Raw genomic sequence first — 14,750 nt, forward strand, 5'->3', positions numbered from 1 at the left:
CGCCTAAGGCAAGCCCGTCTGCGCCCGTCCGCGCCTGGCCCGCGCCCAGCGCCAGACCCCCTGGCCCCCGCAGATGCCAGCCCACCCGCAAGTCCTACAACGCCGCCACTCTCATCGCACTCAACACCGGCCGGATCCCCGGCTGCTGCAGAGCCACCCCAAGACGCACCCACGGACCATTCAGCTGCCATTTCTGCAAGTTCTCCTGCATCCGGACCTGTACCGCACCCGCCAAGCCGAGCACCAGCAGCAACCACCTGTATTGCATCCTGCTCAACACCCGCTCCGTCCACAGACACGCCGTGGAACTCTGGAACCTGCTCGACACCACATCTCCAGACGTCGCCTTCCTCACGGAAACATGGATGAACGCCTCCTCAGCACCCTACAGCGCCATCGCCATCCCGGACGGATACAAGATCACCCGGAGGGACCGCGTCAACCAGACAGGAGGAGGCCTCGCCATCGTCCACAAGAACACCATCCGCATCACGACCAACTCCGACGACACCCTCACAGCTGCCGAACACCTTCACTTCCAGATACACACCGACCCCAAGACCACACTCAGAGGCACCCTCATCTACAGACCCCCAGGACTTCGCACTCAATTCAGCAAAGACATCGCAGACTTCATCAGCCCACACGCCCTCCCCTCCGCTGACTACATCCTCCTAGGGGACCTCAACTTCCACCTGGAGAACAACAATGACAACAACACCACCACCCTGCTGGACAACCTCGCCAACCTCTGACTCAAGCAACTGGAGAACTCCCCCACCCACTACGCCGGACACACGCTTGATCTAGTCTTCTCCTCCAGCAAGTACATCTCCTTCAGCCACACCGACGGATTCCACTGGACAGACCAAAGCTGCGTCCACTTCAGCTTCAGAAGAACCACGACTCACCACCACCCGCAACAGGCTCCCCGCAGGAGCTGGAACCAGATCACCACCGACCAGCTCACCACATCACTGAGCCAGAACCCTCCCGCCAGCTCAACGGACCCCAACCAAGCAGCCAACAACCTCACACAGTGGATCACCAACTGCGCTGACGACCTCGCACCTCTGAAAAACCACCCCAGCAGACCCGGCAGCAAGAAAGCCTCCTGGTTCAACGACGACCTCAAAAACTCCAAGAAGAACTGCCGTACCTTTGAGAAAGCCTGGCGAAAAAACCCGACTACAGACAACATGACCGCCCTCAAGCACGCCTCCCACAAACACCACCAGCTGATCCACACCACCAAGAGTACAGCATTCAAGGAACGACTAGACAACAACGCACACAACAGCAAGGAACTCTTCAGCATCGTCAAAGAGCTCTCCAACCCCAGCGCCGGAAACAACTACATCACTCGCTCACAAGACCTCTGCGACTCACTCGCCTCGTTCTTTCACCGCAAGATCGCCGAAATACACAACAGCTTCGGCGCACAGACCACGCACCCAGCCACCGAACCGACGACCCCCACCACCACCCTCCGCGCCTGGACCCCAGTCAGCACCGAAGACACCATCCACACGATGAACATCATCCACTCCGGATCTCCAACCGACCCATGCCCACATCAAGTCTTCAACAAGGCCGACTCCGTCATCGCACCCCAACTCCGGGACATCATCAACTGCTCCTTCAACACCGCCACCTTCCCGGAGAGCTGGAAGCACGCCGAACTCAGCGCCCTCCTGAAGAAGCCATCAGCGGACCCCTCCGACCTCAAGAACTACCGCCCCATCTCACTCCTGCCTTTTCCTGCCAAAGTCATCGAGAAGACCGTCAACAGACAGCTTGCCGCCTTCCTCGAGACAAACGGATCCCTCGACCACTCGCAGTCCGGCTTCCGAGCCAACCACAGCACCGAGACCGCCCTCATCGCAGCCACTGACGACATCCGAGCCCTGCTCGACAAGGGGGAAACAGCGGACCTCATCCTCCTGGACCTCTCCGCAGCGTTCGATACTGTCTGCCACCGCACCCTAGTACAGCGCCTCAGCAACATCGGAATCCAAGAGAGGGCACTAGATTGGATCATCTCGTTCCTCACCGGAAGAACCCAGAGAGTCCGCCTCCCCCCGTTCAGATCCGAGGCCACCGAAGTCATCTGCGGCGTCCCGCAAGGATCATCACTCAGCCCCACCCTCTTCAACGTCTACATGAGCCCCCTCGCAGCCATCGCACGCTAACACAACCTCAACATCATCTCCTACGCCGACGACACTCAGCTGATCCTCTCCCTCACCAACGACCCAGCCACCGCCAGAACCAACCTACACAAAGGGATGAAAGACGTAGCCGAGTGGATGATATACAGCTGCCTGAAACTGAACTCAGACAAGACGGAAGGCCTCATCCTGGGATCATCACCCTCCGCCTGGGACGACTCCTGGTGGCCCCCCGCCCTGGGCAGCGCACCCAAACCTACGGACCACGCACGCAACCTGGGCTTCATCCTGGACTCCTCCCTCTCGATGACCAGACAAGTCAACGCCGTCTCATCATCATGCTTCAACACCCTGCGCATGCTCCGAAAGATCTTCCGATGGATCCCCACCGAAACCAGAAAGACGGTCACCCAGGCTCTCGTCACCAGCCGACTGGACTACGGAAACACCCTCTACACCGGAACCACAGCCAAACTACAGAAAAGACTCCAACGCATCCAGAACGCCTCCGCACGACTCATCCTTGACATCCCCCGACACAGCCACATCTCCGGACACCTGAGAAACCTGCACTGGCTCCCCGTCAGCAAGAGAATCACGTTCCGACTCCTCACCCAGAGAATCACGTTCCGACTCCTCACCCACGCACACAAGGCCCTCCACGACCTGAGCCCCAGATACCTCAACAACCGCCTGACCTTCTACACTCCCACACGCCAGCTATGATCGACCAGCCACGCCCTCGCCACCGTTCCACGCATCCGAAGAGCCACCATGGGAGGAAGATCCTTCTCCTACCTGGCAGCCAAGACTTGGAACTCCCTCCCCATCCACCTCCGTCTGACCCAAGACCACCTCTCCTTCAGGAAGCAACTCAAGACCTGGCTGTTCGAGCAGTAGTGGACCCCCCTCCCCCTAGCGCCTTGAGACCCTCTGGGTGAGTAGCGCGCTTTACAAATGCCTTGATTGATTGATTGATTGATTGTGTGCAGCGAGTTTGATCACCTAGACCTTTATAACGAAAAGAACAAACTTACGGTTAATGTCAAGAAAACTAAGGTTATGTTTTTTAGAAAATATAAAGCCAATCCCAAACTGCCCAGGAGGCTGGGTCAGTTAAAATTGGAAATTTGCTCAGTTAGAACTAACTAGGAGTATTGTTCATAAAAACCGGAAAGGCCAACTCGCAACTGCAGCGTTCGACAAGAAAAGCCGTAGGTGTGATATTCACACTCTGTGAAGTCAACAAAAAATTACACAGACCTACGGCTTCAGTGATAATAAAGTAGTGCTAGTAAAGTGATTGCGAACCATCTCCTGTGGTTGTCAAGCCTATCCTGGGAAAGTTTCCATCATTTTAGATCAGCTTCAGTGTAAAGCTTATAGAAGAATTTACAATCTACCAAACTATACTCTGCAATCACTGCTGCGACGAGTTTGGCTTGACTAGGCAAGACCTAGAATGTAAGGCATCCTTTATAAAGTATTATCACTCTGTTGCCGCACCCAACCCCAGAAATTAAACATAGCTCAATTGTTGGTTCTTAGGGCACTAAGCAGTCCATAAGCAATGTAGTGTCCTCCCCAGCCTGGGTACCTGCCAATGTCTACGCCACACACAGAACTTAGTATTACACGTCTTTATTAATCAGCCTTCATTGCATACCGCTCTACACTTACGTCACAGCTCAATGGGGTCCGTCAGGAGCTAAAAAGGTTTCATCCTTGCTAACTCACAAGACACTACATCTCCCCCTCTATTAAATGAAAAATGTTATTGTTTCACAATGTATACACACACACACATATTATCTACTGGCGGTCGCCAGTAGATAGTTATAGTTAGGACAGTGTTTCCATAGGAAGTCTCAAAATTCTATTTTGAATAACTTTGGCGCCGTTTGACGAATCTTCGTGAAATTTTCAAAACTAATGGGGCGCTCCGCTCAGCTCCTACCCTGAAAGTCTCGGGGGGATTCGTCAAGCGGGGGCCGAGAAAAAAGGGGGGGGTCCCAAAACGCGTTTTCCCCATGCATTTTCCCATAGGACCTTTAGTCGAAGGTACAGCCCGAACGGCTGATCAGAATTACTTGAAATTTGGCAGAGAGGTAGTCCTCAGGTCAGGGATGTGCCTTTTGCATATATGGAGTCAATATGTTCAGTAGTTCCTGAGAAAATTGCAGTTAAAAGCACATACATATCTATAGCCGCGCACCGTGCGCGCACCCTAACATGCGCGAGCGTAATTCTGATTGGTTGTTACATGTCGGTCAACGTTCGAATCGGTCGAAATCAGGAAGTGTCGGCCGCCATTTTGTTTGTTTTCAGTGCGAGAGTGGAAAAGGAAGGTGGCGAACGTGAATAGGGGGCAGGGTAGAGAGTTCCTGACCCACTAGCGTTTGTCAGGGGGTCCCTGAAGGACCCCGAAGGCAGAAAAAAACATTTACATTGATGCACTTGTTTTTTCCTTCGCTTTGCGACCATCACAAAATTGTTCTCCTTTCCACAGCCTTTCCATATCTGTCCAATGGTGGGACATTTACTTTTGTGTGGAAGCAAAAATCCACATCTAAAACAAAACTTCTTTTTACATGTAGACATTACTTTGTATCCTTCAGTCTTTTGTGTTGGCTTACTTTTCACACTCATGACTGATTCATTTTGGACACCTCCGGGCTCCATGTCAGCAACTCCTCTGTCAGCACGCTTTTCAACTCTGGCAGCTCTGGCTCCAGACTAAAGGTTTCTCTCAGTATTTGGCATCTAAATGAATCTGACAAGCATCCATCAATAACTCGAAGATGTATAGCATCATTGAATTAATTGAATTTACAGTGTTTGAGTATATCCAGTCTCTCCACAAATTCATCATGATTTCTCCAACTTTCTGTCGTTCTTGACTTAAAATGTATCTTTTATGATCCACATTGGGCATTGAATTAGACTTGAGATTCAAAGTTTCTTCAATTTGACGGTATGCGATTTCTTCATCAGCTCGTGCCATCTTCCTTATGACTTCTTGTACACCATCATCAGCAAGATTTTTGGGGCATTTGATCATCTTTTTTTTTATCAGTCACGTCAAGAGCATCCGTGAACTCTTCAAACCTCCCTATCCAATCCATCTATCACAAATATTTAGTTTTTTTGAGTTATTGAAAAGTGGTGGAGATTTCAGGAGCTCAGCAGCGTTTTAGACCAGTTTGGGACTTGATGACACTACTTGTGGATCACTGTGACATCACTGTAACTTGGTTTATGCAACTCATCTGTGAGACTTTGCAATGTGCTGGCCTCTGGATTATCTTTAATGATAGCTGGAAACTTGACTTTCTTCACTTCCATCTGAAAAAGGTCACTTTCCTGAGAGCTCTCTGCTCTTTATTCTTCAAAGACCTGTGAAGTTGTTCTGAGCCCCATTCAGCAGTTTTGGTGATTAGCCACTTCGGGTATGGACGTCTCTGTAAGCACAACCTTGAGCGTCTCCTTGAGCCACTTCACCAAGTGCAGCAGTTCAATGACTCTTTAATGGGCTCGGTAAGTCAATTATTAATTTTCTTAAAGTCAATTTGCAACTTTGACAACTAGTTGATCTCTTTGCAACACTTTTGTTTGCAGCATTATTTTGCAGTTTTCCATTATCAATGACTGCGCTTTGAAAACCTGGTTTTATCTGCCTTCAGGATCAACACTGCGTCTAACATATGACTTTATATTGAATGGCAGCACAACACCTTTATGTATGGCCTGACTAGCACTTTCTCAGCCACCGATGTGTAGATTCTCTGCAATGCTTTCGTTATCTTAAACTGCTTCACAGCGGCTGGAGCTGTGCTTTGTCTCCACATGCATTAAGTGTTGATTACGAACTTCAGTGGCAGCACATGTGGCATGCACAAGTAGTTTGCTTGGGCCACGACAAACCCTCGGGGAGAGCACTGTCGATCGTCCGTTTTCTTATCCACTGTCTCCTCGCCAAATTTAGCATTCTCTCCAGCCTGGGTACCAGCTGATGCCTATGGCACACATGGAGCTTAGTATTACACATCTTTATTCGTCTGCGTTTAGCTGTAAACTCAACATTCTAAATCAGCCTTCATTGCATTTCGCTCCAAAACTTACATTACTGCTCTACGGAGTCCACCAGAAGCCAAAAGGGTTCCTTCATTGCTAACTCGTAAGACACTACAGGCAACATACTTAACAAACGCAACCAACAATCTAAATGTCAACTTGGATACAGTAACTGCAATGTTTGTTTCACATCAATCCGTCAAAGTGATCCTTAAAAAACTGGTGCTGTCCCTGTCAAGAAATGCTGACTTGGTGAAGATTCACAAAGTGTCCTATGGCCATCTAATCACCCATTCCTATGACACAACAAAGATGCAGCCCTATTTAAAACCGGCATTAAGCAGAAACTGTTGACACTTAAGGGCCCATTACGATGTCATTCATACGAGCGTCCAATCAACATCATCCGACATCGCAACGGAAAGGAGACCGCCCAACAAGGAGTCGGTCCCGCTTCCATTATTATGATGCAACCGCCTTCACGGCGGTCGGAAAGTGTATATTTTCTATTGAGGTTTGTGCTGTGGGTTGCAGCACAAGCCTCATTAGAAAATATACACTTTTAAAACATCCATGCAATATGTGGCTGTCATCATGCGTTGCCTGCCACACGGTGCATGGATGTTTGGAAGGCACCGAGTATGCTGAAGGACTTAGTACGACTTGTGATATTTGGAAACATCATGTGTATTGCCATAATGAACCCAAACACAAAGAGATGACGGGAAGTGTGCTGAAACTTTTCAAACACTCATCCCCAGTCACAGATCTGGGTTGACTCCATCATCGTTCTTTAGCTCACTTCTCCACCTCAGTTCAGACCCAGCTATATGCACATCAGTCTTGACCCGGTGCCTCATGGGAACAGTCCAGCCCGCACTGCCAAGTCAGGTCTTCTCTGGACCGGAAACAAGCATCCTGGGACTGGTTTCGGGGTAACAAACCAAGAAAACTTGGCACAATAGCAAGTTGGTATACATTTTTAAGTCAAGATCCTTATTAAGAACCCCTTTCTTTGATTTTATACACATCCTCTTAATGTCTACATTAAAAACAATCATTTGTATTGCAAGTATGTAATTGTGTTTTTATCCTCTTGCATATTGCACCAATTTGTCTGTGGCCTCTATGCCAAGGTGAAACGTGTTGGCTGTCCTCTTACTTCTAACTTTTAACATGCTTGTGATCATGGTTTATGAAATAAAAGAACCACCTCAAACAAAACTTTAGGAAAATGACATTATTAATTGCAAAAGGAAATCAAAATTGGGGATTCAATAACTAAAAGTCTATTTTTGCTTTACTATTCCAAGATGTCCACCATGTTTATAATAAGTTTGTGAGTGACCCAAATATTGTGTAGCATATATTTTCAGATGCTTTTGTCTGCACTTAAGTGAATTAGGCTTGAAATCATGGCATACACTTGCCCAATCCATATGCAGTACAAATGTAAAAACAATTAGCTTCGCCAATATGTGTTTGGAAGACTAGTGCAAAAGCTCAAGCAGGCTGCTTAAGCAGTCAAGTCAGACCAAACAAGGCTTTTGTTTGCACTTCATGGTAATCCTGCATTTCTTTCTTCACCATTTTAACAGAAATCCATCCCCCTCTTAGCTAATGATTGGTACGTGTTTTTACTGTGACTTTACATGTCAAGAAACGTATAGTATATTTTCCAAAAGTCGTGAATTATGATGTGGTATGAAAGCATAAGTTGTGTACACTACTGTGCAGATTCACAATCTTCTTAAAAGTTTGAAGATCTGCTATTCGTAAGTTTCTTCCTTTTAGTTCTAGTTTTAGTATAGTTTTGGCATTTGGGGTATTTACATTTGCTTCCAGAAGAAGGATAGCAAGTCCTGGATTTCCTGCTGCCTTACACTTGTACCTGCAACAGGCAGCATAAGTAACTGTGGCAGAAATGTCCAGATCCAGAAGATACTGATTTGTAACAGCTCTGCTGATTAAATATATTTTGTTTTTTAGTGTAAAGTGTGGTAAGCGGTGTTCCTTTACTTTTGCTTTGCTTTTACTTTTTCATATACATTTATGCATAAGAAAATAGGTCCACAAAAATGTGTCCTGTATCTTTTTAGACTAGTAAATGATTTCTTGTGTGTTTGCTAAAGCTTATTTTTAAATTCAGCATTTTTGTAAACACTTTCTTGAATTAAAGTAATAAATGAAATCACATTCACACTAGTATATGTGCACTGCTTATGTGCATGTATTCCAAATTATGAAAACAATAAATATGAAGAGAATGATAGCATAAATAAGCAAGCATTGCCAAAGCCAATATTTCTAGCGTTGACCATGAGCATATGGGCTTTGCCAGTGCTTGCTTCTCTAATTATTAACAAAACATTAAAATAAATGGCCGCCAATGCTTACACATGCATGCTCATGTACATGAGGCTATAATTGAATATTATTGTAATAAAGTTTTACAAAAACATGCAAATATGGCCAACTGTGTCTGTGCTACAAATGCATGGCTGGCCCTCTGTCATTGGGTTAGAAGCCCATCCAAAGTCAGCCACCTGTTTGTGCATGCATGAGTGACCATCTTTGAATGGGTTGGAGGCCCAACCACACAGAATGCATCCGGTAGCAGGTCATCCACAGGATGCGGCTCAGTGATAGCTTCATTGAGGGCCTTGTCAGAGTGTCTAGCAACTGCCATGCTCTTGCAAAGTTTTCTTCAAAATTAAAAAAATTAAGTTACAAAATGTTTTTGGTAACATTAACATGTACCTTTAAAACTTTGGCACTTAAGGGTATAGGTTTCTGTGAGGAACACCATATTTAGGTTTGGCAGACACTACAGCAAACCAATAGATAAAAAGGTTTGGCTGAAAGCCACTATAAATATTGTCTATATATTTTTAGTGAAATCAAAAGGTGCTGGCCATCTCCAAATGTGGTAGACCAGTTTTGGTAGGCCACAGTAGGTCGAAAACACATTGGCTTATCAGCAAACACAATACAAGTCAGGTGTTTTCTCCACTATATCATATTACATTTTCTGACCATGAATAATAAACTTTACAAATATACATAATTTTCACAAATAACTTAAAGAAAACCCACCACTCTACTATGGTCTGCTTTTGAGTTTTATGTTGATCTATGGTGAGAAAATGAATTGAGCAGCCAAGCAATTACAGACAAGAAAGAAGAAGGTTACCCAGAGTCTGGGCCTGGATGCAATGTCATACATACATGTGCTTCACTTCCCATCACTGCGGTCGATACACTGAACGTTTGCAAAATAGGCAAAAATAGAGGTAGGAGGGTAGAGAATTAGGATTGTTAGATGTTACTACTGTGAGTAACTTGTTAGGTTTGATTTGTATGGGCGCTTTTGCCAAATGGGACTGTGGGTCGGTCTCCTTCATCATTTGGCTTCTTTTGCTTCAGAACTTTCAGACTCTGACACAAGAAATTGTCAATAACATATTTGAAAAGCCCACAGGAGTATTTCAATCTGGCTATTTTTCTAAAGGCTGTCTGGGTTTATCCTTCCTCCTTCAATGAAATGAAGAGGGACTATTCCATATCTAAATTAAGTCAGCAAGCAGCCCAGTAGCTTTGGGAGGAGAGCGCTGAAAAATCACACGAAAATGAATGCTACAGAAAAAAAGTTTTGCTATATTTTCTGTAGAATCCTTTTTTCACTGTCTGTGCTTGCTCCCCGGTACTGCTACCGAAACAAGCATTTGAAAAGCCATTAGGTCTGACTTTTGTACGGCATGTGCATGCCTAAACTGTAGGGCATACAAATGTCCCCCCGGTTGTCTTTGCCAATGCATGTTCATTTTGGCATCTCTGTGTCCTGATGGCTCTGCAAGGAAATAGTTTATCCAGTGCCTTCCTGAACCAATTTTGAAGATACTGCATGCCAACTTTTGTAAACACTGCTTTAGCTTTATTAAATCTAACACAGTTCATCATTATAAATCTAGCAAGTGTTTTTCCTTTAGTGATTCCCTTAGTGTTTGGGAATACTTCCATAGATTAATTATAAATGTATGCAGTTGAAGAATGCTCAAAATGTAACTTATTTATTTAATTTCTTATATATGCATTTTATGGTTTTGTTCAATGTGTTTGTTGTCCTTAAATGTGTATCCATTTTTAATTTTTTTGTTTTTACAGAATACATTAAACATAACAAACAACAATTATTACTCAGTGGACGTGTCAAACATCATTGGGCAAGTTCAGTTTTCCAAAACGGTAATTGGAAAATCACGCTTAAACAATGTTACAAGTATAGGACCACTAGATAAGAAACAGGTAAGATGTGCTTTACAAAGTTGAGACTTTCCTAGATTAGATGTTGGGTTTTTTTGGTTGCTTACTGTTAGAATTGTAAGACACAAGAATGAAAAGAGTGAACTAATTTGAAAATATGAACACACACCTCATTGCAGCTTTGTTATTTTAAGAGTTGACAATGGCATCCTACGTAATGGCAAAATACTTTTGGTATTTCCATAAGAACGACCATTAATAGTCCTAAAGTTCCTTTATATATAATATATATTTTGTTACCATTGTGTTTAGTATATTGTACTTCAGTCTAAACTTTGAATTAGAATGGTTAGTTCCATCTACAGAATATATTGTCTACAGAAATAATGCATAAGGAGCTAAATGGTCTTTTTAGATACCGTTTCCAAAGTATTCTCATGCAAGGTTCTAGATAGGTTTTGTGCTTTGTGAGCCCATTGTATTAAAATGATAACCTCCCTTTATTTGCAGATTGACTACACGGTGCCAACAACACTTGGCGATGAATTGAGCTATATGTTGTAAGTGACTAAATCGAATTTGTGTGCATCTTATCATACAACATGTTAATTGAGCCATTTAGTTTTTTTTCTTCAATCGTTTTCCTAAATGTTTGTACTAAACTGTCTATTCTTGTAATTATGATGTCATTATTAGTATAAACCTAACTCTTTGCTGTGTTTAAATGGAATCTTTACAAAATGATGTACTTAAGGATACAAGTTTCCCACTTGCTTTTCCCAATAACAAAACAACACTTTCTTTTAAAATTTTGCAAAATAGAAAGAGCTAGATGTATGTTGACTAAGAAGAGTTGAGGCCAATGTGACCGATTTTCTAACTAGGCTTCTGTGCCCTTTAATTGCACAAAATGAGAATTGTTAAAGAAGTATGTTCTATTTTTGTTTCTATTTGTGTAAAGACAATTCCCAGAGTATCTAGGAAGGTGGTGGGTGATGTTTGCATTAAAAAGGAGGAATGGCAGCATGAGCTGTACTGTAATGGTTATTTTCGAATAAGGGTGTGCTCTTTATAGATGTGGTACTAGATCCAGAGACCACACATCTACCTTGTTTACCTAAAGAAGCAGTACTACACTAGATCTGCTCCCAGGAAAACATAAAGAGCTGTTAGAAGTGTATGCCACCAGCTTTTCCTTCTCCATGTACCCTTAATTTCATAATGGAGGCCCTTCCTGATAGACGTTTTTTTCAAAGCTAGAATAAATTTATGTGCAAAGGGACATTACAGTAATAACGACAACTGTCCACTAGTATGCTACTATGTGGCTCATAAAAAAATCTAACTGCCTTTCAATTGAGGAAAATCTTGAAAACCAAACATTTCAGACTAGCATTCAAATAAACGACCAACTTCAGCAAATTAATGATTCAAGATTGGCACATTCGAGGCCATCCTAGGTATCTTTCTGGACTCAAATTTGCTCTGACTCAGTTTTTCCTCATTCATACTTTCGTTTTGTTTTCCCTTTTACCTAGCCCTAAGGCTTGGATTATGAGGTGTGTGTTGTTTATACAAAACTCCTAACTAATTAAATAAGTTATATAAAAGTAATTGATTTCACACTAGACAAATTCAACGTTTATTAAAGAGAATGATACTGATAGTGCAGAAAGAGTCCAAAAATTACTCTCCTGTAACTTACAAGAATGGGCTCCAACTCCACGCTAAATCTTCTTCTAAGCAACAGAGCTTTTCCACCATTTTTTTAATGGAACCTATATCAAATAAAGTCAGTCATCATCATAATTTAAATTTAGTCAATTATGAGTTTTAAGTAGATTTTAAAACTTTATTCTCTTTAAGAGATTAGTAAATTATTTGTATTTCTTTGTATTCAATTAGTAAGTGAACTAAATCTATTTACAGAAATTATCAAGAAAAAATATGGTTAAGGTCATCAATTATACAAATTAGCAAGCATGTTCCATGAAAAGAATGAGTCCCCTTTCTATCTATGTGAAATCAAAAAAAACCTAATAGAACCCATAAGGAGGTCAGGAAAGAAGCAAGATCAAAGGAGCATCAAAATCATAATCAAATCAAGCAGTTAAACTACCTATGAAAAGTAGTTAATAAAACTCAGCCGAGTCTCAATTCTCCAAAAGTATCTGCATAAAGCTACTGTAGCAATCTGTAAAAAAATATGTCTCAATTAGGAAAATTGGGAACCCGATTCAGCAGTATCTACACCCATCTGGATAGGAAGGATAAATAATTTTCACTTACAAAGTGTCAGGCAACAGCAATCGCCATCAGCAGTAGCTTACAGCAAATAGCTCTGGGTGCAAAGACAAATTAGAGTAAGATGAGCCAGCTCTCTGGGAAAAAGAAAAGGATGAGGAATTATATGTGCTCTCTATCTAGAAACACACACGAATATAAAAGACTAGCGAACATGCTAATAACAATGTTGCGGATCTGGTCACTCTGGGCCAATCAGAAGACATGTTACGATATTGAGCAGCTTTGTTCTTCCTTTTCCCATAGCAAATATCTGTACATACAGTCCACTATCAAATATATTAACAGACATTACTAACATTTGTGTGACTGGGAACATCTACCCTTGGTTCCCAGGGAATTCTATTTCACCGTCTAGTCTATCATTTATTCAGGGTTTCACTGAGTAACAATTAACTATGCTAAAGACAGAAACATTTGCTGGCAGATCTCTAGTTAAGTAATGGCTTTTTATATTTTTTATAAGTTTACGTTATTGTTAAAATTGTGATTCTCTATTCAATATTATATGAACACGAGATAGATAGGAAGTCAAGCTCGGTTCATTAAGAATACGTAGCTTGAAAAAGAAATACATGTTATGAACTCTGCACATTTTGCGTTTATGACAAAATCTAAGCGAGTCACATTAAGGTCAAGCTATCAAATACATGTATGCATGGTTCAGCAATTTCTAAAGGCTTCTAAAAAGAAAAGAGCAGTCCAACTGAGGCCAAACAGTGAAAAATGAATGCCTGGTTAATTTTGTATATTTAGTCTATATGCCATTTTATATTCTGTCTTTTTAAGTTAATACCTAAGGCAAGTTATCATTGTGGGTAATTAATTTTATGCACGTTTTCTATTGTAACAATACTTGTGCATAGAATTGCATTTCTTGACATAGTAGTGAAGTTAATAGGAAGTTGACAGTAAATGGTTAAATGTTTGCTAAATTTTATGTATGCATATTACTGAATATATGCTTTAGAGGAAAACACGTTAGAGTACCCATTTGATCTGAAAGAGCAGACATTTGCAGATTGTTATGTTTGCCAGGAGTTATCAATAAATATCACATATGCACAATGGATTCTTATGCTAGCAGCCTTTGTGCTGGTAGTGTTCATCTTCAAGGTTCCCCATTACTCCCCAACTGTGAAAAGATTACTTTGGCCGTATGACAGAGAAAATGTAGTTTATCCTGTCAATATAAAATATTAAACTTTATTCAGCACAGGAGTTTTGCAAATATTGAAATATGTGAGTTTGCTTCCATTGACCACATCCAATGTAAATTGCAAATGGAGCCAAGACCGTGGGATTTACTCATATCTAGGAAAAAAGCTATTAAAGGGACGTCCTTTCCAGCCATACCTAATGAGCATACTGTAAGTGATAGATCTGTGTCGGCTCGGATATAGTCAAAATTAAATACTTGGCTATTACCTTACTACACTGCAATGGCAATCCGCCACCAAAGAGAGTGGACGCATTTTAATACCAAGTTCTCCTTTCTGTATTTCAGGAACTTCATTAAATTTACAGAGTTAATAGTAATCTCTCTCTTCAGAGGAGGCCTCATCCTATGATATATTTTTGACTGTGTAGGTATCAGTGCAGCCTGCGAATGCTCAAGTGCAATTTTGAGTCAAATACATCATCAATGTGTTTTAACCAGGCTTAACTAGAAACATCATGTCCAGTTGTTATCCAGTGAAGTGCCTATGTAACCCATTATCTAGGAAAGGTTTAGTCCACCTTCTCTTATTCAGATCTTTAGTAGTTGTTAAAGATCTTTGTTTACAGCAAGATTTCGTACTAGCCACTTTAGAGCTTGGTACATTGAAAGGGGTTCTCTGTCTTAGCCCATCTTCACTATTTTTTTTACTAAACCTTTTGTAAAATGACTGTCAGAGTTAGACTTGTGTTCTTTCTAGATTGATTTTTTCTATTTTT

The 14,750-nt window shown here is 42.4% G+C and overlaps 1 protein-coding gene across 2 annotated transcripts in view; it reads left to right on the forward strand.

The window, feature by feature from the left end:
* Window positions 1-14,750, forward strand: part of TMEM106B (transmembrane protein 106B) — a 121,586-nt gene that overhangs the window by 76,149 nt on the left and 30,687 nt on the right. For both annotated transcript variants that reach the window (XM_085630783.1, XM_085630782.1), the window contains exons 5-6: window positions 10,410-10,550; window positions 11,019-11,068. In XM_085630783.1, the coding sequence (XP_085486909.1) occupies window positions 10,410-10,550; window positions 11,019-11,068 (191 nt within the window). The remainder of the gene's footprint in view (window positions 1-10,409; window positions 10,551-11,018; window positions 11,069-14,750) is intronic.

The sequence above is a fragment of the Triturus cristatus genome, chromosome 10, assembly GCF_964204655.1.
Source record: "Triturus cristatus chromosome 10, aTriCri1.1, whole genome shotgun sequence".
Taxonomy (NCBI): Eukaryota; Metazoa; Chordata; class Amphibia; order Caudata; family Salamandridae; genus Triturus; species Triturus cristatus.